This window comes from Rana temporaria, chromosome 11 (assembly GCF_905171775.1).
Source record: "Rana temporaria chromosome 11, aRanTem1.1, whole genome shotgun sequence".
In the NCBI taxonomy this organism is placed as follows: Eukaryota; Metazoa; Chordata; class Amphibia; order Anura; family Ranidae; genus Rana; species Rana temporaria.
Window position 1 is genome coordinate 161,901,176 of NC_053499.1, and position 24,498 is coordinate 161,925,673.

At 48.4% G+C, this 24,498-nt stretch overlaps 1 protein-coding gene across 1 annotated transcript; it reads right to left on the reverse strand.

Moving 5' to 3' along the window:
- Window positions 1–126: 126 nt before the first annotated feature.
- On the reverse strand, window positions 127–22,662 carry LOC120917958 (plasmolipin). Its single transcript, XM_040329599.1, has 4 exons — window positions 22,402–22,662; window positions 4,959–5,132; window positions 3,703–3,819; window positions 127–2,475 (listed from the first exon to the last, which is right to left on the reverse strand). The coding sequence occupies exons 1-4, from the start codon at window positions 22,534–22,536 to the stop codon at window positions 2,374–2,376; spliced, it is 528 nt and encodes a 175-aa protein (XP_040185533.1). The 5' UTR covers window positions 22,537–22,662; the 3' UTR covers window positions 127–2,373.
- Window positions 22,663–24,498: the final 1,836 nt, after the last annotated feature.

Genomic DNA, 24,498 nt, shown 5'->3' on the forward strand with positions numbered 1-24,498 from the left:
TTGGGATTTTCTTTGTTTTGTTCTTGTAGAAAATGGTCCCCCCCCCCCCCTCGAAGGGGGACGTGTGTTCTAATCCCTCTCCACTCCAGTAGATAACTTTTTAGTAAAGAATAAACAAATCATATATAAAAATGATCTCTAAACTTTTTAGTTAATAAAACACACAATGGATTATTTAGAAAACATTTATACGGGATTAGGAGATACCGGGAATAAAATGTCATCTTATCGAGGGGTGGAGTCATTGACTCTGGGGGGAGGGGTGAAGCTTGGCACACCTCCCACATGCTGCACTGGATCGGGATTTCCACCACCACAGTACATTCAAAATATCACTTTAATTCCAGAAGAAGGTGATGTGTTTGTGTCTTCCTATGACTCTGTACAGTGCTACGGCACCCTTCTAAGGCAAAGCCCAGTATGGGGTGCGATGACGGTACTATAGAAACTAAGGTAAAGTCCATCATGGTGTTCAATCGTAGTGCAACAGCACCCTATTCAAAACAACTGGAGGGCCGTAGTTTGGGGACCCCTGCTCCAGAACAACCATTCTCAAGCAGAGTTCTATGGAACCCAAGGGTTCTTGCAGAGGTTATGGGTACTGGAGCCGTGGCTGATTGACCTCTCGTCTAATGGTGCCTTCCTTGGGCCAACACCACTTAGAAGAACCAGAAACATGGCACCAGTTTTCTTTCTGATCAGCCATTCCCAATGAGAGTTCCAAGGAACCCCCCAGGGTTCCTCCAGAGGTTACTAGTGGTTCCTTGTGCTGTGACTGACCTCCCATCTGATGGTACCTGCATAGTTTCGGGTCCAACATCACTTTACAAAACCAGTAGCACGGCACCAATGATCTTTTTGATCAGCCATTCTCAACCAGAGTTCCACGGACCCTAGGGTTTGTTTAGAGGTTGTTATGGGTACCCTGAGCTGTGGCTGACTGCCCTCACATCTGATGGTGCCTTCATAGTCATTGGGCCAACACCACGTAGTAGAAGCAGAAACATGACCCTGGGGATCTTTCTGATCAGCCATTTCCGAGGATCTGCAGAGTTCCTCCAGAGGTTACTAGGGGTTCTATGAACTGTTGTTGACTAACCTTCTATCTGATGGTGTCTGCCTAGTTCTGGGACCAGCATCACTTGGCAGAACCAGCAGCATGGCACCAATGGTCTTTTTGATCAGCCCATTCTCAACTAGAGTTCCAAGGAACCCTAGGGTTTCACCAGAGGTTGTCGTGGGCACGTTGAGCAGTGGCTGATTGGCTTCGCATGCGATGGAGCCTGCATCATTCCGGGGCCAACACCACTTGGCAGAACCAGAAGCATAACACCAATGTTCTTTATGATAAGCCATTCCCAATAAGAATTCCAAGGAACGCTAGGCTTACGCTAGGTCTAGCTACTACTAGAGTAAGCCTAGCGTTCCTTGGAAATCGCTAGAGGTTCTTTGAACTGTGGTTGATTGACCTCCTACCTTATGGTGCCTGCATAGTAATTTGGGGCCAACATCATTTGGCAGAACCAGTAGCACGGCACCAATGGCCTTTTTGATCAGCCATTCTCAACCAGAGTTCCAAGGAACCCTAAGGTTTCTCCAGAGGTTTTTGGGGGTACATTGATCTGTGGCTGATTGACCTCCTATCTAATGGTGCCTTCATAGTCCTTGAGCCAACACCACTTGGTAGAACCAAAAACATGACACTGGGGATCTTTCTGATCAAACATTCCCAATATAAGTTCCAGGGAACCCCCCCTAGGGTTCCTCCCGAGGTTACTGGGGGTTCTTCGAATTATGGTTGACTGATCTCCCATCTGATGGTGCCTGCATAGTGACAGTCTGTAAGGGTGGTATTCCTACCACCAATGTAAGGGGCATTCTTCCTACTGACCCCCTAATGGATTTCTTCCCTGACACCCAAGATTTATTTCCCCTGGGGTAAAAAAAACATTGAGAGGCCGGCCTAGAAGGTTCGAGTTCTGTACGTCTCATGTATGAAAGTCCAATAATATAATAATAGTGTATGGAAATAAATATCTAATTAAAGGCAAGCATTTTACATGACCATCAGTAAAATTTGATTATGTCCTGAGGAAATTGAGCTATATGTAGAAACCTGTTAAATGTGAGCCGACAACCATTATAAATAAAATCTTTACAATCTGGGCTCCCATCACACTCCCCGATCCGGAACGCCATTGGGCTAGAAGCTGCATATTCAGACTTTGTCCGATTTCTCGATTGTTCCGTCAAACTTCCTGGTGGCGTTCAGATTCACGAGCGAGATGTCGGGTTAAAGTTCGTTTGCGTCAATATTTTTTTTTTTTATAGAAAAAATATATATATACACATGGGGTCTGCAGGAGAAGATGATCAGGCTTGAGCAGAAGCTGCGTTCGATCCGGGACCTCGCCAGTCGGTGAAACTGAAGAAGGTGCTTGCGCCATAGGCGATCATCACCAGGCAGGCAAAGAACTGCAAGACAAAGGTCAGAGGTCATCAGGGGTTTAGGTGATCGATGGGGTTCATCAACTGACCCCAAAAAAGCAGGTGTGTATCAGGTGACTACATGTCAGGAGTATAGTCATGTGACGGTGGAAAGGGCGACAACATTTTAAAGGGTCAAACTACACACCTTTATCAGGGCTTGTATACAAAAGCAAACATGTTTCAGGTGCTAAAATCCACCCCTTCATCAGGGCTTTTTTTTTTATATATATAAGAGACACCATATTTTGAAGGGGTGAATTTTAGCACCTGAGTTTAGCCCCTGAAACATGTTGGCTTTTATATACAAGCCCTGATGGAGTGGAGTTTAGTTCCTGAAACATGTTGGACTTTATATACAAGCCCTGATGAAGGGGTATTGTTTATAAAATCAACACGTTTCAGGGGCTAAACAATACCCCTTCATCAGGGCTTGTATATAAAAGCCAACGTGTTTCAGGAACTAAACTCCACCCCTTCGTCAGGGCTTGTATATAAAAGCCAACACCCTTCAGGGGCTAAACTCGACCCCAGTATTTGTTTATAAATTCAACATGTTTCAGGGGCTAAACTTCACCCCTTCTTCAGTGTGTTTATAAAATCAACATGTTTCAGGGGCTAAACAAACACTGATGAAGGGGTGGAGTTTAGCCCCTGAAACGTGTTGGCTTTTATATACTCTCCCTGAAGTGTCAACCCAGCCTAGAGCTGTATTCATGATCCTGCTGCAATTGAAAAATCGTGGGGGCCCCCATACAACCTGACATCGCCGGGGCCCCCACCACTCCACCCTACATAGAGAGGGGACTTTAAATACCTTACAGAGCATGGGCAGTAATCCTGCCAGCTGTGGCCCCCCTAGCAATTCAAAGTTTCTGGGGGCCCCTTCAATTCAGCATCCGGGGCCCGGGATAGGGAAGCGACTTTCCTCGTTTTCAGGATCAGGCAGAACAATCCTCGGTGCCCAAAGGGGGGGGGAAGGGTTGCTTTAAAAGTGAGAGAGCGGCCCCCTCTCTGCCCCGGGCCCCGGCTGCTGAACTGATGGGGCCCAGGGAACTCGGGAGCCACGGCTTAAGGGATTGCTGTGCATGCGCACAAAGGTAGTTCCTTTATGCCCCCTGCTAAACTGATGGGTTCCCGGTACAGGAGGGCCGGCTCCACCCCCCTATCAGCGGCCCCGCCCACCCCCTCAGGGCGGGCTCTGCTCTCACTTACCGAGGCGGCGGCTCTCTTGTTGAAGTCGTTGGTTGAGGCATTCACTTTTGTGGAGGCGGCGCAGGTGATGAATCCGGTCACATAGAGGACAGTGGCTGCGGCATGATAGATGAATATCTGGAGGAAGAGAAGGTCAAGATGTAAAAATTCCGTCTCCGTGTGCGTCCAATCCCTGACCAGGAACAAAAAGCTTCCCATGATGCAACAGGGGCGCCCCCTTTTTCTTCTTGTGTTGTCACTATGGGGGGTTTACTAAAACTGGAGAGTGCAAAATCTGGTGCAGCTGTGCAGAGTAACCAATCAGCTTCCAGGTTTTATTGTCAAATCTTCTTTCAACAAGCTGAAGTTAGAATCTGACGAGAACGAGCCCAGTAGCTCAAGCCGCTGTCTCAGGTCCTCATTGGACAGAGTGATAGCAGCAGAAGTCGTTGGCTCCTGCTGCTGCCAATCAAATCCAGTGACATGGGGGCGGGGCCGAGTCCTCCTGTCTGCGGCAATCGACAAAGCATGACTCGGGAGCGCGTCTGCACTAGTGCCCCCATGGAATGCGGCTCTCCGTGGGGGAGGAGCGCCACTGGGGGACCCCGGAAGAGAAGGTTTGGGGCCCCTGTGCAAAACCCTTACACAGAGGAGGCAAGTAGAACGTTTGTTATTTAGAAAAAAACTTTACAACCCCTTTAACTGCTTAAGGACCGCCGCACGCAGATTTACGTCGACAGAATGGCACGGACAGGCAAAAGGGCGTACAGGTACGTCCCCTTTAATTTGCCGCCCGTGGCGCGCTCGCAATCGTGAGTTCCGTGTCCGTGCTCGTGGGACTCGATGTCCGCCGGTGTCCTACGATTGTGTCACGGAGCTGAAGAACGTTCTTCCTAGTGACATGTCACTGATCCTCTGTTCCCTGTCATCGGGAGCAGCGATCAGTGACGTGTCACTCGTAGCCACGCCCCCTAACAGTTAGAATCACCCCCTAGGACACACTTAACCCCTTCAGCACCCCCTACTGGTTAACCCCTTCCCTGCCAGTGTAATTTTCACAGTTATCGGTGCATTTTTATAGCACTGATCGCCGTATCAATGACAGTGGTCCCAAAATGGTGTCAAAAGTGTCCGATGTGTCCGCCATAATGTCACCGCCACAATAAAAATCGCAGATCGCCGCCATTACTAGTAATAAAAATGCCATAAAACTATCCCCTATTTTGTATCACTGAATTACTTCATTTAAAATGTAATCAAAATATTGATGGACTTACCGCCATCGGCCAGGGAATAACGGAGAGTCTCTTGTGTATCTGGAAGATGAGGAGGACGAAGAGGATGAGGGTCACCAGCCAGCAGAAGAGGGCCACGAACATCACCCAGCCGTACGCGGGGACCGCCCAATAATGACTGTCCGCCACCAACGCCCAGACCAGCAGACCAAACACCTGAGAGACGGGAATAAAGAGACACATTGAAGTGGAAACTCACGAATGACGATGTCATTTCAAAAAGGGGAATAAAAATAAAATAAAGTTGCTTTTAATCTTTTACAAATCTGCAGCTTCCATCGGGGCCCAATCACACGTGTGCAGCGTACCGACCAAAACACGCATTTTGTGCATTCCAACGAGGCGTTTCAAAGCATCTGTTCTACATGACCTTCATTGTGAACGGCAGAGAATAGGTGCAGGTACTCACCTCCTCCAAAAGACCCCTTGTCTCCGCCCCCTACCCACCTCTGAAGAACGTCCCTTGGTTCCACCCACCTCTGATTAACATCCCTTGGTTCCAGCCACCCACCTCGGATTAATGTCCCTTGGTTCCGCCTCCTTTCTGAGGAACGTCCCTTGGTGACGCCCCCTACCCACCTCTGAATAATGTCCCTTGGTTCCACCCCCACCCTCCTCTCTGAGTAACATCCCTTGGTTCCACCCCCTACCCACTTCTGAGGAACGTCCCTTGGTTCCGCCCCCCCACCTCGGATTAACGTCTCTTGATTTCACCCCCCTATCCACCTCTGAATAAATGTCCCTTGGTTCCGCCCCCTACCCTCCTCTCTGAGTAACGTCTCTTGGTTTTGCCCCCTACCCACCTCGTATTAATGTCTCTTAATTTCGCCCCCCACCTTTGAGTAACATCCCTTCATTCTGCCCCCTACCCACCTCTAAATAACGTCCCTTGGTTCCACCCCCACCCTCCTCTCTGAGTAACATCCCTTGGTTCCGCCCCCTACCCACTTCTGAGGAACGTCCCTTGGTTCCGCCCACCCACCTCGGATTAACGTCTCTTGATTTCACCCCCCTACCCACCTCTGAATAAATGTCCCTTGGTTCTGCCCCCTACCTTCCTCTCTGAGGAACGTCCCTTGGTGCCGCCCACTACCCACCTCTGGAGGAACGTCTCTTGGTGCCGCCCCCTACCCACCTCTGAATAACATCCCTTGGTTCTGCTCCCTACCCTCCTCTCTGAGTAATGTCCCTTAGTTCCACCCCTACCTACCTAGCAGTACCGCACCTTTTAGAGAATACAAAATTAAGTATCATTTTATGGTGCCAAATTTGTATGAAATGTGTCGATATATAAAAAAATTAAAAAAACACAGATCCCCCCTACAGCCAGGATCAATATATATACCCCTGCAACAACAGACCCCTCACAAACAGTAGATCCCCCCCCCCCCCCAACAACAGACCCCTCCAGCAACAATTGATCCCCCCCCATCAACAATAGACTCCCCTAACAACAAAAGATCCTACCAGCAACAACAGCTTTCCCCCGGCAACAATAGACCCACCCCAGAAATAATTGATAACCCCCAGCAACAAAAGATCTCCAGGAAGCTAGCAGCAATAAACCCCTCCCTCAACAATAGATCTCTCCCACCAACATAAGACCCCCCCAACAGCAACAATAACGAGTGGGGCCAACTCAATATTGAACCCTACGGACTAAGACTGGAATGCCATTAAAGTTTGTGTGTGTGTGTAAAGGCCGGTGTCCCAATACTTTTGGTAATATAGTGTATGCTCTAACGAACAGCGCCTAAAGCATTGGAAGCTTCCGATCATGTGACAGCCAATCACAGATCAGAAAGCCCGCCTCTGCCTCCTGGCACTTCGATCTTCCTAAAGGGCCGGGATGGATGGCAGCGAGGGGCTATTCGTGTATTTTTAGTACAGGTAGGAAAGGTTAGAATAAATGACGACATTATTATTTTTATTGGTTTTTATAGCTCAGGATCTGGTCTGACCGGTTCTGGCTTCAATCATTTATTTTGGATGATATTTTGCCGAGATAAATTCTGTGACATTTCCACATTCTATTCCATTTCCTTTTTCTTGTTATAACCGCAGCCCTGATGGAGGGAGGAATGTTGGTGCCCTCGAAACGCATCGGTGGTTCTGTGTTTCCTTGTTATGAGCGATCACTTAGATACAAAATATTTGGCGTTCTTTGGTCCCGCCCCCTTCGCCTTTGTACACACGGATCCTAAATTCTGGGTCACCCAGATAAAGGGCCCCCCTTTTTATTGAGAGCGGCCTCACCCGAGCTACTGAGGTGCACATCAACTTGATTGACCAACCACTGATAAGGAGAAGCCGCCTCCCCCGATTATATATATATATATATATATATATATATATATATATATTATATATATATATATATATATTGTCTAGGGTTTTTTTTTTGGGGGGGGGGGGGGTCTTTGTTCCTTTTGGAGAGATTTTTACTCACTTCCGGTCAAGATGAAGGGGGACACCGAGAAAAATGCATCTACAGAAGAGTGCAGGGGGGGGTGCAAACAAACTAAAAAACCCATCAATTGCAGCCTTACTGTGCCCATCAAATGCCGCCAGTTTGCCCCCCTCAAATGCCGCCAGTTTGCCCCCCTTAAATGTCGCCAGTTTGATAGGGGGGACCCTTCTCGTCAGAACACCAGCTCCTTCTGACCGTTCTTTGGATTCCCCTCGCCTCTTAGGTCTGCTGCCGATTCCGGTTCCTGATCCCGGCCTGGAGTTTTGACTAGGATTCTGTCTGCTGATTTTCTACTTCTCTGCCAGCACAATGCCGACCCCGGGGCCTGACTCTGACCTGAATTCTGAAGCACTACCCCAGAAGGGACCACTGGCATGACCTGGTTCTTCTTCTCTAAGGCTGGGTTCACACCTGTTCAAAAAGGTTCCCGCTGTGGGTCCACGCCCGCTTCCCCAGCCGCAACCACCCGCACAGTGAAAAACGCAGTAGTTGTTGGGTGGCATTAATCCTAATGTCTAGCTGCATGCACAGGAAAAATGGCTCCCGCACTCAGGGCCGGATTTGCTCTCCCTGCCGCCCTAAGGCCAGGTTCTACAAAGCACCCCTTCCCCGCCAACCGAATCCCCCCCCCCCCCCCAATCAATGGAGAATGGCAACCGGAGGGGACAGGGGCGGCACGGTTAGTAGGAGAAAACAATTCCATGTGTGATAGCAATTGGAGGTGACAGGTTTTCTTTATTGACCCTGTCACCTCCAAAACAGGAGTCCTAGCACTGTGCTAGAACTCCTGTCACAGCTGAGATGGGAAGAGCACAGCTCACCCCTCTCACTGTGTACATCGGGGGGAGGGACAGGAGACAGACTCGGCGGCTGGGGGGAGGACGGAGGAGTCCCGAAGGCAGAGCAAGGTATGTGGGGGGAGGGGAGGACAGACAGCAACACACATTTGACAAGCGATTTTGGCGACATTGCCGCAATCACTTAACGAGCGAGCGGATTCCCCCACTCAATGCTCCCCACACAGCAACTTACCGCCACAGCAACTGTATGTTGCGGTCGTCGGGGGACTCCATGCCACTGCCGCCCCTTGGCACCCTGCCGCCCCGAGGCCTGGCCTCAGTGGCCTTGTGGGAAATCCGGGCCTGCCCGCACTGGAAAAACGCACTGCACTTGCAGTTCCTGTGCGGCTGCGACTTCTAAAGTGCTGCAGGGACTTTTTCCCTGCGTTTTAATAGGCTGCCGCGCCCATGCAAATCGCAGCTCACAGAAGAGTGAACCTAGACCAATAGTACAGAGGCTGCCCGCCAGCCTAGGCGCCAGTCTTTGCCTCCATCTCCAAAAACACAGTCTAGGGCACACAAGGCCAACAGACCCTCCAGGCCGTTTCATGCGGCCCGAAATCCAACCAATGGGGTCACAGACAGAAATAAAAGAATGTTGGGAATTTTAGCGCATTCCTATTCTATCCAATATTTATTTTTCCTTGTCTGGTGTTTGAATAACACAGAATAGAATTTCCGGAATGGCGAGTCGCTGGACGGATCTGCGATGTTTTGTCTTCACGCTTTGCCCAAGGCGTCCCCCCCCCCCACTATGACCTCATCACACCAACCGGTTCTGAGTTTCAGGTGCTCCCCCGGGGGTGGGGTGGGGTCACGCTGACAGTGTTGTGTAATAATAAGCCGCCTATCATTTACCAATCCTGACAACTTCCTCACCGCTGCCAAAAATTCACAACTTCTAGAAACACGTGAAGAGGAATTCGTTCTTCAAAAGGTGAAGATTGCGCTAAAAAAATGGCGCCGGGAGCATTTCCACCATCAGATACATAAATACCACACCAGAGGGCGGGGAGGCCGGCAGCCGCGGGACACGTATGTCCGATAAATGAGCTGAAAGCTAAATTATCAAACAGAAAAATCTACATACATAAATACACAAGGTGAGCCGGTCATACATGGTTAGATTTATGTTCAAACGTTATAGACAAACTACTTCTCAGAATGTTCTTTCCTCCCATCATGGAGAACCAATTTCACTTCAAATCCCTTAAAGTCTCAACTCCAGGTTTACTGTGGATGTAATACAAGAGATGGTCAGAGACTGCAGACATGATACAGGAGATGGTCAGAGACTGCAGACATGATACAGGAGATGGTCAGAGACTGCAGACATGATACAGGAGATGGTTAGAGACTGCAGACATGATACAGGAGATGGTCAGAGACTGCAGACATGATACAAGAGGTGGTCAGAGACTGCAGACATGATACAAGAGGTGGTCAGAGACTGCAGACATGATACAAGAGGTGGTCAGAGACTGCAGACATGATACAGGAGATGCTCAGAGACTGCAGACGTGATACAGGAGATGGTCAGAGACTGCAGACATGATACAGGAGATGGTCAGAGACTGCAGACATGATACAGGAGATGGTCAGAGACTGCAGACATGATACAGGAGATGGTCAGAGACTGCAGACATAATACAGGAGATGGGCAGAGACTGCAGACATGATACAAGAGATGGTCAGAGACTGCAGACATGATACAGGAGATGGTCAGAGACTGCAGACATAATACAGGAGATGGGCAGAGACTGCAGACATGATACAAGAGATGGTCAGAGACTGCAGACATGATACAGGAGATGGTCAGAGACTGCAGACATGATACAGGAGATGCTCAGAGACTGCAGACATGATACAGGAGATGGTCAGAGACTGCAGACATGATACAGGAGATGCTCAGAGACTGCAGACATGATACAGGAGATGATCAGAGACTGCAGACATGCTAGCTCTAGAACCTCAGAGATCGGGACTGAATATACAAAAAACACACCAGAAACATCTCCCTGTATACAGAACTGTCAGCGCCGCTAAAAAAAGAGCGCAGATTCTATATATAGCCGATGTGATTCTCTTTATTAAAATCGGGAACATCATATGTACAAGTGGCACACAGGACCAGGAATAAAATCATTAGAGATTCCCCCAAACACAACACATCCATCAGTAAGACAGGCGGCACTGCCAACCTACCTCTGAAAAGTGAGCCGCAGTGGCAGACATCCTGCCGCCTCCTGAATGGCTCCCTATAGGTGAAGCTGGCTCTCTATGGGTGGAGCTGACTCCCTATAGGTGAAGCTGGCTTCTCTATGGGTGGAGCTGACTCCCTATAGGTGAAGCTGGCTTCTCTATGGGTGGAGCTGGCTCCTCTATGGGTGGAGCTGGCTTCTCTATGGGTGGAGCTGGCTTCTCTATGGGTGGAGCTGACTCCCTATAGGTGGAGCTGGCTTCTCTATGGGTGGAGCTGGCTCCTCTATGGGTGGAGCTGGCTTCTCTATGGGTGGAGCTGGCTTCTCTATGGGTGGAGCTGGCTTCTCTATGGGTGGAGCTGGCTTCTCTATGGGTGGAGCTGGCTTCTCAATGGGTGGGGCTGGCTTCTCAATGGGTGGAGCTGGCTTCTCTATGGGTGGAGCTGACTCCCTATAGGTGAAGCTGGCTTCTCTATGGGTGGAGCTCACTCCCTATGGGTGGAGCTGGCTTCTCTATGGGTAGAGCTGGCTTCTCTATGGGTGGAGCTGGCTTCTCTATGGGTGGAGCTGGCTTCTCTATGGGTGGAGCTGGCTTCTCTATGGGTGGAGCTGGCTTCTCTATGGGTGGAGCTGACTCCCTATGGGTGAAGCTGGCTTCTCTATGGGTGGAGCTGGCTTCTCTATGGGTGGAGCTGGCTTCCCTATAGGTGAATCTGGCTTCTCTATGGGTGGAGATCTCCTTTATTTTGCTATGCAGAGTTTGGCGTCATTTTATCTTCCCGATTTATAGATAAAGATTTATGGGATTTCTCTTGTTTACAGTCACATTCTTTGAAACTCTTTGTGTCATTGCACAACAAGCCGTGCCGTAGCCAAGAAAACGCGGTGAAAGGCTTCAACACACCTGAAAGACGCACTCCGGCCAAATTCCACCATTTAGCATTTATAGCGGCTTAGCGGCATTTGCGGTTGCTGAGCAACTTTGTTTTCTGTCTCCTGGAATTCTTGGCATTGACTTCACACAAAACTATTATCTTTTCTTGGTGAGTATTGAAGCCGAAGGATCATCCTGACATTTTCATAGACCAGCAGTGGCAGCCCCTTTATCCTTTCCATGTGACAGGTTTCCTTTACCGTCCATTTCCATTTTTGCGCCGCGTTCTTTGCACGTGACGTGCGTGAAATACGATGTCAGAAAAATCGGACACGACACAAAATTTGTATCGCATTGCACTATAGTACATGATCATGTATTGCGGTGCGCTGCAACATAGGTGCATTGCCTTAGTGTGTGAATGGCACCTCTACACCGCAATGCGTGCAACACGTGTGGCTGGACGTTGTGGTCGCGCACAGATATAAATGATCCCCCAAGGTGTAAAACAGTGCGACCAAAACATTTCCCCAATCTCTGCATCTCTCAGCACTTTCCCAGCACCCGACTGACAAAAGAGAGTCCACAGGCGTTGTGTTTTTGAACATGCGTTTCTGACTGTAAAGTATGAGAGTTCTGTTCATCTGGTGCAACTTTCATGCGACTTTACACTCTCTGGCTCTCAAGTAGCAACAAAGTAGTGCAGGAACCTTTGTGTGTCCAAAGTTGCATTTCAGGATTAGGGTTACCGGTCATCATTAGGGTTGGGGGTTAGCGGTAATTGATAGAGTTAGCATGAACACGTACAATTACCGCTACCCCCAACCCTTAACCCTAATCTAGCCCTTAACCCCATCTCATTATCCCAACCCTAGCCCTTGACTCTAACCCTCAACCCTAAATCTAACTCTTAACCCTAGATCGTAATCCTAGCCCTTAACCCCATCTTGTAATCCTAACCCAAGCCCCCAACTCTTGCCCTTAACCCTAGCTCGTAATCCTAAACCTTAACCCTAGCTCTTGCACTTAACCCTAAACCTTACTTGTAATCCTAACCCTAGCCCCTAACTCTAGCCCTTAACCCTTAACTCCATCTCATTATCCTAACCCTAGCCCTTGATTCTAACCCTCAACCCTAGCTCTTGCCCTTAACCCTAAATCTAACTCTTAACCCTAGATCATAATCGTAGCCCTTAACTCTAGCCCTTAACCCTAGCTCTTTCCCTTAATCATAACCCTTAAACCTTACTTGTAATCCTAACCCTAGCTCCTATCTCTAGCTACTGTATTAACCCTAACCCTTAACCCCAGCTCTAGCCCTTAACCCTAACCCTTAACCCCATCTCATAATCCTAACCCTAGTCCTTGACTCTAACCCTCAACCCTAGCTCTTTCCCTTAACCCTAGATTGTAATCCTAATCCTAGTCCTTAACCCTAAATCTCAACCCTAGCTCTTGCCCTTAATCCCAACTCTAAACCTAGCCCTTAACCCTTACTTGTAATCCTAACCCTAGCCCCTAACTCTAGCCATTAACCCTAACCCTAGCTATTGCCCTTAACTCTAACCCTAAATCTAGCCCTTAACCCTAGCTCGTAACCCCAACCCTTAACCCCAACGTGATTTTGAACACATAAAGGTTCCTGCACTTCTTTGATGCTACTCGAGTGCCAGAGAGTGTCAGGCCGGGATCACACATGTGAATTGGATGAGGTTTTCTCCCTATCCAATTCGCATGACAGGAGAGTTTGCCTGATTCTCAATGTATGCGGTTCACACATCAGCGGAGCGGATTGCACAGAGGTCCTGGGCGTCTTTGTCTACAAATGTTTCTCAACCAGGGTGCCATTTGGGGTCCCCCCCAGGGTGCCATTTGGGGTCGTCCCCCCCCAGGGTGCCATTTGGGGTCCCCCCCCCCAGGGTGCCACGAGCACAGGACCCAGTTTGCCGTTGAGAAGTAACATTTTTTTTTTACATTCTAGACGGGGGGGGGGGGGGGGGCCTCCGGATTTTGGGTGAGAAAAACTCCATGGTGTCCCGTGAATAATTCTATTAAATAAATGTACTCCTTATTTAAGACTTTGTGGGACCTGCTCAGGAAAAAACCCACCAGATTTTCATGTTTCCGGGAGTGTAAACGCACATCGTGGTGCATTTTTCTTCCCAGTTTGATGGCGCCGACATGTTTACATTGCAAACAAACTTTATTTATACTTCCCATGATGAGAATGTTCACTTTTCACACACTTTGTCCTAAACCGTCAGACTTTCTAAATTGGACATAAAATCTGTATTATTTGGTCAGCCCGGGATGATTAACGGCTTCGCTGACTGACATTTAATAAATAGGGAGGAGCCGGTTCCGCCGCTTGATCATTCTTATAGGCGGCGGCGGGAGGGGACATCCCCTCCTCCCGCCGCCATCCGATGCTTCTCCGGGCTCTCCTGTGCCATCGGGGGCCCGGAGAGAGAATCGTACAGCGCCGGATGGGAAGCATAGAGATGACTGGTGTCCCATTATCGTACCGCCCAAGGCGTCCCATTATCGTCAAGTTGTGCCATTATTGTACAAGCTAAGTCGCCCCATTATTGTACAAGTCCCCCCCCCCCCCATTTTTATAAAAAGCCAAGTCACCCCATTTTTGTACTATTATTGTTCCAGTCAGGTTGTGCCATAATTGTACCAGTCAAGTTGCCCCATTATTGTACAAGTAACCCCCCCATTATTGTACAAGTCAAGTCACGTCACCCCCCCCCCATTATTATACAAGTCACCCCATTATTGTATAAGTCACCCCCCCCATTATTGTACAAGTAACCCCCCCATTATTGTACAAGTCAAGTCACGTCACCCCCCCCCCATTATTATACAAGTCACCCCATTATTGTATAAGTCACCCCCCCCCATTATTGTACAAGTCAAGTCACCCCCCCATTATTATACAAGTCACCCCATTATTATACAAGCCCCCCCCCCCCCCCATTATTGTACAAGTCAAGTCATCCCATTATTGTATTTCGGAGGACTACCATCGCATCGGGGGTTCTCCTGTTGGTTCTAGAAAATAGGAATTGATTGGGGTGTCTGTATTACTTTGGATTGTGCAGGTCGGTTTATTGTCTTCAATACGGAGCATTGGATATAAAGCTGAAATCTCCAGAATGAATGCGACTTGTTGATGTAATTATGCGGTATCGGATGAAGGGCGGGTTGGAATTTTAATTAGATTAATTTTTTCATTGTGGCGTTTTAACAATCTGCTTGTGTAATGAAGATCTAAACAAGGGCTCAGCTCTATAATTATCTCTGTATGTGCGACACGAGAGAAATCTATAGAGTCCATGTAGACATCTTTAATGACACCCTAATGCACATTTCCTGTATAAAAACAAAAACGCACCTCTACTTCTATTACCAAATATAGCGCAGGTGCGCGATTTCATAATCAAGGGCCCCGTTTAAAGTGAGCAAAGCGCCTTAAAAGGGATTGTAAACCCAGTCAGTTTAAAATAGAAATTAAAGGGCAAAACATTTGTGTATATATATATATATACACACACACATACACAAGAAAACCAATATATCCAAGTAAGTGAATGCTCATATTGTCCATATTCCTGATATCAGAACACAAAACAGGTATCCGTATTTGCAGTAAATTCTAATGTGTCCAAATACAAAATAAACAAGTGAATGTTCTGTTTTTAAAAAAAAAAAAAAAAAAAACACATCAGATAATGATCAAAAAAGGCTAAAGATGTATAGCTAGATTCAGGTACAATGGACTAAAGTTACAGCGGCGTAGCTTAGCGTGTTTAGGCTACGCCGCCGTAAGTTAACTAGGCAAGTAATGATTCTCAATGTACTTGCCTGCTAATATACGGCGGCGTAGCCTAAAGCGGGCGGGCGTAAGGGCGCCGAATTCAAATGTGTGTTAGGGGGGGCGTGTTTAATGGTAATGAGGCTTGACCTCACGTTTTTGACGTTTTTTTGTTACTGCGCATGCGCCAGGCGCCTACATTTCCCAGTGTGCATTGTGGCTAAGTACGCCGTACGGGCCTATTGATTTCGACGTGGACGTATACGACGTAAATCCCGATTCGCGGACGACTTACACAAACAACGTAAAAATTTCGAATTTCGCGGCGGGAACGGCGGCCATACTTGACATTACTATTCCAACTTGGGCCCAGCTCTAACTTTACGCGACCTATCTCTTACGTAAACGGCGTAAAAGTACTGCGTCGGCCGGACGTACATTCGTGAATCGGCGTATCTCCTCATTTACATATTCTACGCCGACCGCAATGAAAGCGCCACCTATCGGCCATCGGAAATATTGCAATCTAAGATAGGATGGCGCAAGCCGTCGTATCTTAGATATGTTTAAGTGTATCTCTGTTTGAGCGTACACTTAAACATAAGTCGGCGTAGATTCTGAGTTAGGTCGGCTTATCTACTGATAAGTCGGCCTAACTCTTACTGAATCTACCTAGTACAGTCCTCCTCCCATAGGTAAGTTGGTGACTTCAAACCAGAGCAAACCAAGGAAAAGTGATGTGATAGGAAAGAAATCCTCCCCCTTCTATATACCTGCCTCTCACCGAAGATGAAGATCCCAACCAGAGATCTTCTGTAGATGTATGGCCTATAACCCGGCCTAAGGCTCTGTTCACACCTAGGCGTATATACGCCTGAAGCGCGACGCCGCAGCAGCCCCTAAGACGCTGGAGAGATGATTTTACATTGCCCTCTATGGAGATGGTTCACATCTCCACGCCGAACGCCGTACGCCTGCCGCCTGAAAACAAGTCCCGGACCATTTTTTCAGGCGGCTTTCGGCGTTCGGCATAGGAGATGTGGACCTGGGGGTAAGCTGCATTCACAATCGCGGCGATTTGTCGCTGCAATTCGCGGGACAAAACGCCGCGATTAGGTACGCCAAGGTGTGAATGCAGCCTAAGGGTCTATGCGACTGGATGTCGATGGTCAGAGACTGCAGACATGATACAGGAGATGGGCCACAGTTTGGAGACCTTTTCTTTGGGACAGTGATAGAGGACTGGTCAGAGACTGCAGACATGACAGACGACTGGTCAGAGACTGCAGACATGACAGACGACTGGTCAGAGACTGCAGACATGACAGACGAATGGTCAGAGACTGAAGACATGATAAAGGACTGGTCAGAGACTGCAGACATGATAGAGGACTGGTCAGAGACTGCAGACATGATAAAGGACTGGTCACAGACTGCAGACATGATAAAGGACTGGTCACAGACTGCAGACATGATAGAGGACTGGTCACAGACTGCAGACATGATAAAGGACTGGTCAGAGACTGCAGACATGATACAGGAGATGGTCAGAGACTGCAGACATGATAGAGGACTGGTCAGAGACTGCAGACATGATAGAGGACTGGTCAGAGACAGCAAACATGGGAGACGGAGATTGTGGTCTCTTTAGAAGAGACGGTTAGATCAGATCAGTGCTTCCACAGGTGTGCTCCCTAAAGCCAGCTTACAAATGACATATTGGATAATCTTCTCCAAAAGATATGTAACAAATAGCGAAACTAATAAATAAAGAGAGAAAAAGATGGTGTGAAAAGAATAAACCAAACCAAGAGTAAGCACCTATGAAGGGAAAACTGTTGGCTGCTGGGGCCCCAGGGCCACACAAGAGGTGCCAGAAGGGCCACACAAGAGGTGCCAGAAGGGCCACACAAGAGGTGCCAGAAAGGGCCACACAAGAGGTGCCAGAAAGGGCCACACAAGAGGTGCCAGAAGGGCCACACAAGAGGTGCCAGAAGGGCCACACAAGAGGTGCCAGAAGGGCCACACAAGGGGTGCCAGAAGGGCCAGTATGGGTTGGGCATCACCAGTGGCCTGAACCATTCAGAGGAAGTCCAAATATTTCCCGTCTTTGCCGTTCCCCAGCTGATGAGTTGGACGAAGTTGCACAAGAATGAAGAGTCCAATGTATTCTGTAGCCGAAGACATTGTCCGCCACCCTTCCTGACCCACAGAGCTTACCCTCTGATTACACAATTCAGCCACGAAATCTGAGATATGAGAATTCTGTGTCCCCCGTTTTTTGAGACAAGAAACTTAAGTTCCCGTTTACTGTCCCTGTTATCTTCGTACATGTGACTGTAATGGATACAGAGTACAGGGTTACAGATAACAGGCAGTTCAATCGTCGCACTTGTACCTGGCAGCACAATGGTTCCCTGGGGGCACCTGGGGAGGGAGAAGAGAGGAGAGCGGGGAGGAGGAAGGGAGCAAAACAAAGACAAGGATTTCATTGCAATACAATCGAAAGGATCGCTTCATCTGCTCAAAACGGGAACTTAAATCTGCAGATCCAACAGGAGCAGCAAGGAATAGATCCCGGACAGGAAACCTTGCATCAAGATAACGAGCGAGATTGCACCATAGACAGCAGAGGCGGCCCTGGCAGCGGTTTTAGGAAACGTCACTTTGTAGATTATCTCCAGGGTTTGGTTCCCACACCTTTGCAATCCCAAGATCTTCCGCAATCCCACATCAATGGGAAGGGGACAATGATCTCTAGCGGTGGAGAATGCAAACTAGGGAAGGGTGTCTCACTTATTCTGTTGCATACCCCTTCAGATGAATTGAATTAGGCCTCCAGAAGCACGGGCAGGGCTCTCCGGTAAGGACTGCGGCTAGTTGGCACACCAATGAAAACATTAAAAGAGAATAAATGTACTCTAATGTCTAAAACCTGCCTGGTCTCTCCCGCTTATATTACGGCCTAACAAAGCTGCTTACAAATTGACCAGCCACTGTACAGTATTTGTGGCTACTGTCCACTGTACGGTATTTGTGACTACTGTGCTTCCAATGTTTAATTCAAGAAAAAAAAAAAAGGTGAGGGAGGGTGGACACAAGTATCTGTAGCCCACCACACCGCAATCCACAGTAATATGGCACAGCATATCACCATAAAGCAATGAAGGCTCTTATATTACAGCCTAACCAAGCTGCTTACAAACTGTACAGTATCTGTGGCTATTGTCTTTCCATAAATACACTCCAATGTTAATTTCAAGAAAAAAGGTGTGGGCGGGGGGTGTACACAAGAATATGTAGCCCGTCAATACAGCAATCCACAGAAATATGGCACAACATATCACCATATAGCAATAAAGGTTTTTATAAGCAGCTTGGATAGGCTGTAATATAAATTGTCCAGCCACTGTTTAGTATGTGTGGCTATTGTCCTTCCAATAACACACTCCAAAGCTTAAAGGGGTTTTCCACCAATTTTTTAAGTTTATTAAAAGTCAGCAGCTACAAAAAGGGTAGCTGCTGGCTTTTAATAAACAGACACTTGCCTGCTCCACGGCTCCAGCTCCTCGCCGGCCGGGGCTCCGCTCCTCGCGCCCCCTCTAGTGTGGGCACCTGGCAGTGACAGCTTTCGGCTTCACGGCCGGGCACCCACTGCGCATGCGTGAACGCCGTCCGATTGGACAGGCGCTCGCCTACAGGGAGGGGCTGTGAAAGGGCGATTAAGCTAATCGCCTTTCCAGCCCCTCGGCGGAAGGAGGAAGTGGGACAGAAAGTTCCCTTCTCCTGAAGCCCCCCACTCCCCCCCAAAAAAATTACATGCCAAATGCGGCATGTAAGGGGGCGAGGAGTGGGTTAAGCGGAAGTTCCATTTTTCGGTGGAACTCCGCTTTAAGTCAAGAAAAAAGGTGGGGGAGGGTGTACACAAGTGTCTGTAGCCCACCACACAACAAGCCACAGTATATCACCATATAGCAATCAAGGCTCTTATATTAAAGCCTAACCAAGCTGCTTACAAACTGTCCAGCCACTGTACAGCATTTGTGGCTACTGTCCTTCCAATAACACACTACAATGTTTAATTCAATAAAAAAAAGGTGGGGGAGGGTTAGGGTTGCCACCTCATCCCTTTAAACCCAAACACACATGAATTACACGGGTTCTGAAGCTAATTTAATGCAGATAAGGCAACAAGCGAGTTTAATCAGCCACAGAACCCGTGTAATTCATATGTGTCCGGGTTTAAAGGGATGAGGTGGCAACTAAGGATGAGCTCTGGCGTGTTCGCATGCTACACGTGCAGAGCCCGCCAGGAAGTGTGCACGGCGCTGCGCTAATCACAGCCAGGGAGACATTGTCCCGATGCTCGGCTGCAGAGATCGGGAAATGTCTCCCTGGCTGTGATTAGCGCAGTGCCGTGCACACTTCCTGGCGGGCTCTGCACGTGTAGAATGCGAACACGCCAGAGCTCATCCTTAGTGGCAACCCTAGGGAGGGTGTACACAAGAATATGTAGCCCACTCTACAGCAATTCACAGTAATATGGCACAACATATCACTTCACCATATAGCAATAAAGGTTCTTATATTACAGCCTATCCAAGCTGCTTATAAATTGTCCAGCCACTGTACAGTATTTGTGACTATTGTCCTTCCAATAACATACGCCAAAGCTTAATTCAAGAAAAAAGGTGGGGGAGGGTGTATACAAGAATATGTAGCCCACCACTGTACAATCCACAGTAATATCACACAGCATATCACCATATAGAATTGAAGGCTCTTCTATTACAGCCCAAGCAAACTGCTGACAAACTGTCCAGCCACTGTACAGTATTTGTGGCTATTGTCCTTCCAATAATACACTCCAATGTTTAATTCAAGAAAAAAGATGGGCAAAGTGTACATAAGAATATGTTCTTCACCACACTGCAGTCCATAGTAATATGGCACAGCATTTCACCATATATATCACCATATATATCACCATATAGCAATGAAGGTTCTTATATTAGGCTGCATTCACATCTAGGCGGACGAAATCGCGGCGTTTTGTCGCCGCAAATCGCGGTACAAATAGCGGCGTTTTGTACCGCAATTTGCGGCGACAAAACGCCGGTATTGTCCGCCTAGATGTGCCCCAGATTGACCCCCTCTATGGAGATGCTTCCCATCTCCTAGCCGAACGCCGAAAGACGCCTGATAAAAAGGTCCGGGACCTTTTTTCAGGCGGCAGGCGTCAGGCGTTCGGCGTGGAGATGTGAACCATCTCCATAGAGGGAAATGTGTTTCCAGCCCTCTGGCGGCAGCGGCGTAGCGCTACAGGCGTAAAAACGCCTAGATGTGAATGGGGGCTTACAGACTAACCAAGCTGCTTACAAACTGTAAAGTATTTCTGGCTATTGTTTTTCCAATAACACTCTCCAATGTTTAATAAACATGGGGGGATACATACAAATACGTAGCTCACCACACTGCAATCCACAGTATATCACCATATAGCAATTAAAGGTTCTTATGTTATGGCCTAAACAAGCTGCCAGCCACTGTGCAGTATTTGTGGCTGTTGTCTTTCCAATAATACACTCCAGTGTTTAATTCAAGAAAAAAAGTGTGGGGGAGGGTAACACAGTAATATGGCACAGCATATCACTAAATAGCAACAAAGGCTTAATTTAAACGGTGTCTACCTCCCCTCTGAAAAGTGATCTGTGGTTGATCGCTTTTTAGAAGGCAGTAGAGCAACGGCTTCTAGGTGGCGATACTGAATGCTTCTCTTTCTGCTTATCTTTGGGTTTTACAGGGAAATGCCACACAACGCAACGCAAGACCTGACTCGCCCCTTTGACATCAATGGTGAGAGTTTGGCAGGCAGCGCCTCCTGACAAATAAAAGCGTGCGGAGGTAAATTTGCAGCAGCTGGCGTAAGGCTTACGTTTTAGGTGGGCGGTAAAAACCATGGTTTTCACCACCCGCGTCAACAACACCTTCCTCTGTCAGCTCACACCAAACTACTTCCATGCACATTGACACATGGCTGCTGGGAGGGTTGCCACCTCATCCCTTTAAACCCGGACACATATGAATTGCACAGGTTCTGTGGCTGATTAAAGTGGTAATTAAACTCACTCTGTGCCTTATCTGCATTAAATTAGCCTCAGAACCCGTGTAATTCATATGTGTTTGGGTTTAAAGGGATGAGGCGGCAGCCCTAACCCTCCACCACCTTTTTTCTTGAATTAAACATTGTAGTGTGTTAATGAAAGGACAATAGCCACAAATGCCGTACAGTGGCTGGACAGCTTGTAAGCAGCTTGGTTAGGCTTTAATAGAAGAACTTTCATTGCTAAGCCCCCCCCCCCCAGTAGGGGTGCCACCTCATGCCCTTTAAACCCGAACACATATTGATTACACAGGTTCTGGGGCTGATTAAGGTGATAATTAAACTCACTCGGTGCCTTATCTGCCTTAGAACCTGTGTAATTCATATGTGTTCGGGTTTAAAGGGATGAGGTGGCAACCCTAGTGCCACCTTTTCTTCAAGCCAAACACGAACACTTCAGCGGCCTGGGACAACTTTGGGTGCCCTAAGGAGAGTAGTAATAGCGTGCCGCAGCAAAATGTGGGTGTGGCCAAATTGCTCTTGCGGACATCATCACCCTGCCCCCCCCCCCCCAGTGATGCCAAACCTGCCCCTCAGACCGGCACCTGCAGCTCCCAGACAGCAACAGATTTGTGTGCGACTATTTTGGTTACTTGGGGGAGCCACTAGGGTTGCCACCTCATCCCTTTAAAACAGAACACATATGAATTACACAGGTTCTGTGGCTGATTAAGGTGGTAATTGAACTCAAGTGGAGCCTTATCTAAATTAAATTAGCCTCAGAACCTGTGTAATTCATATGTGTTCTGTTTTAAAGGGATGAGGTGGCAACCCTAGGAGCCACAGCCTGGTCTGAATAATGTGTCCGGGTTTCAGTCTGCCTAAAATCCGGACAAATGATTCAAAACCTGGACTGAATCCCGGACAGGTGGAAACATTACCCCCCCCCAGTATTGACCCTTCTAGTCCAAGTTCAAAGTCCAGGCAGAGCATTATGGTTACATGGATGGAATTCACCAAATCTGCGAGCCTGGAACACGCAGGGCTCATCCGGTAGCACCATACCTGGACCTCATCCCTAGACGGAAACATTCAGACGTGCTCATCATGGTACTCACAAGCTCAACAACCATGAGGATGGCCGGGATGGACTTGAGGAAGGCCATGTCCGGCCGTAGGAAGAATCTGATTCCATGGCCGGCAGCGTCCGCCGTGCTGGTCTGTGTGCTGACTTTGGCAGGGAATTCAGCCATGTCCGGGCGATGGGTTCGGCGTAGAGCAGAATACCTGAGCTTTGTATGAGGTGTGTGAGGAGGGCAGCCGAGCAGCACAAGGCAGGTCTGAGGTTCTCCCTCCCACCTGTCATAGGTAGGCTTCCCTAACAACGCCCCAGACATCAAGGTGCAGGTGGGGGCGTGGAGCCGGCAGGTTACACAGTAACAGGATCCCTGACACACGGTGCAAAGTCTGGTACAGCCGGTTCCCACCTGTGCTGGGCGCAGAGCGAGCGCGCTCCCTTTTAATTAACCCCCAACACGCCTGATTGCCAGTAAGAAAGGTGTCTACTGCCGGTCCTTGGATGTGACGGCTGCATTCGTTTTCTTTTTCAGGCTGGCCAGAGATGACACTCATTTATTTTGTTTTTTTATTTTGATCAAATAAAGAACTTATTCCCCCCCCCTCCCCACAAACTAGATGGATGGAGGAATCCTCCCCCCTGTGCCATTGAGTTCTGACAGCGGGGACCCCTAAGGCTGCTTTCACATTGCAGCGTGGAGCCGCAATGACGGTAAAGCCGCGCTATTTGTGGCGCGGCTATACCGTCGTATTTACCGCGATATTCGGGCACTAGCGGTGAGGTTTTAACCCCCGCTAGCGGCCGAAAAAGGGTTAATACCGCGGTACTAACGCGCTTTCCCATTTTTTTCAATGGGAAGGCGCGGTATAGGAGCGGTAAACACCCCGCTCCTATACCGCGGTAAAGATGCGGCTAGCAGGACTTTTGGTGCGCTCCTGCTAGCGCACCGCTTCAATGTGAAAGCCTTCGGGCTTTCACATTGAACACTGCAGGGCATGATTTTTCATGCGGTATAGCAGCGCTATTTTTAGCGCTGTACCGCATGAAAAACGCCCCAGTGTGCAAGGGGCCTTAGGGTTGAGGACTCCCTGCTGGGAAGTCACAGTGCAGTCTGAATATTGTGTCCGGGTTTCAGGCAGTTTGAAACCCGGACACATGACACGGACACACTCTCATTCCTTCCCTCCGTCTCTCATCCCTCTCCTCCATTTCTTATTGCTTCCCTCCATCTCTTCTTCCTTCTCTCCATCTTTCATCCCTTTTCTTTCATCCCCTAAGGATCCATTCACACCGATGCGTTTTTTGATGCATTTTGCAGCAACGCAGGGACATTTTTTTATAACATGGTTTCCTATGGAAGACGTTCACATCGATGCTTTTTCGTGCCTCTGCGTTTTTGGAAAGGGTCAGGGAGTTTTTTTCCCCGCAAAAAGAAGCGTTTTGCATGTAATAGAATTCAATGGACCCGCATCCAAAACGCAAGTAGCGCGTTTTTACAGCTATTTTGCCGCAATTTGCGGTTTGCGCTTATAGCTGGTTGTTAAAGGAAATGTAAAAAAATAAAAATTGCTGGCTAAAAATTTTTTAATAAAAAAACGCGGTAAAATCGCAGTAAAAACTGTGTGTCGAAAAACGCAGCAAGCAGCGCAAATGCTCAAAAGCAACATGCATAGTCAGGGGCGATCCGCCCTATGGGCTCACTATGCAAGCCGCTTAGGGCCCCGCAAAGCTGCAGAGGGCCCCCCAAATTACTAGGGGCCCCACTTGGTGAGAAGTAATTTTCAGCCCCTCACCCCGCCTCTTACCTCTTCTCCCATGCAGCCAGCGAGTTGAGAAGTCAGCACACCCCCGCCTCTCACTTTAATGGAAGATGTAATTTCCGCGATGTCAAGGTACACGCTTCTCAACTTTAATGTGACATGCGATTTTCTTAGGGCCCCAGGGAGGTCAGGATCGGCACTGTGCATAGGTGTGAATCGAGCCGAAGCCTAGGCTCACACTGACAGCCGGAGAGGAATCGCACGAGTTCAGCGGAACGATTTCATTCCGGCATGTCAGTCCCGACTTCGGGGGGCGATTTCAGAGATATCTGGGCGGGTTGCTGCACAAATGTCAATGGAAATCGCACCCCGAAGTC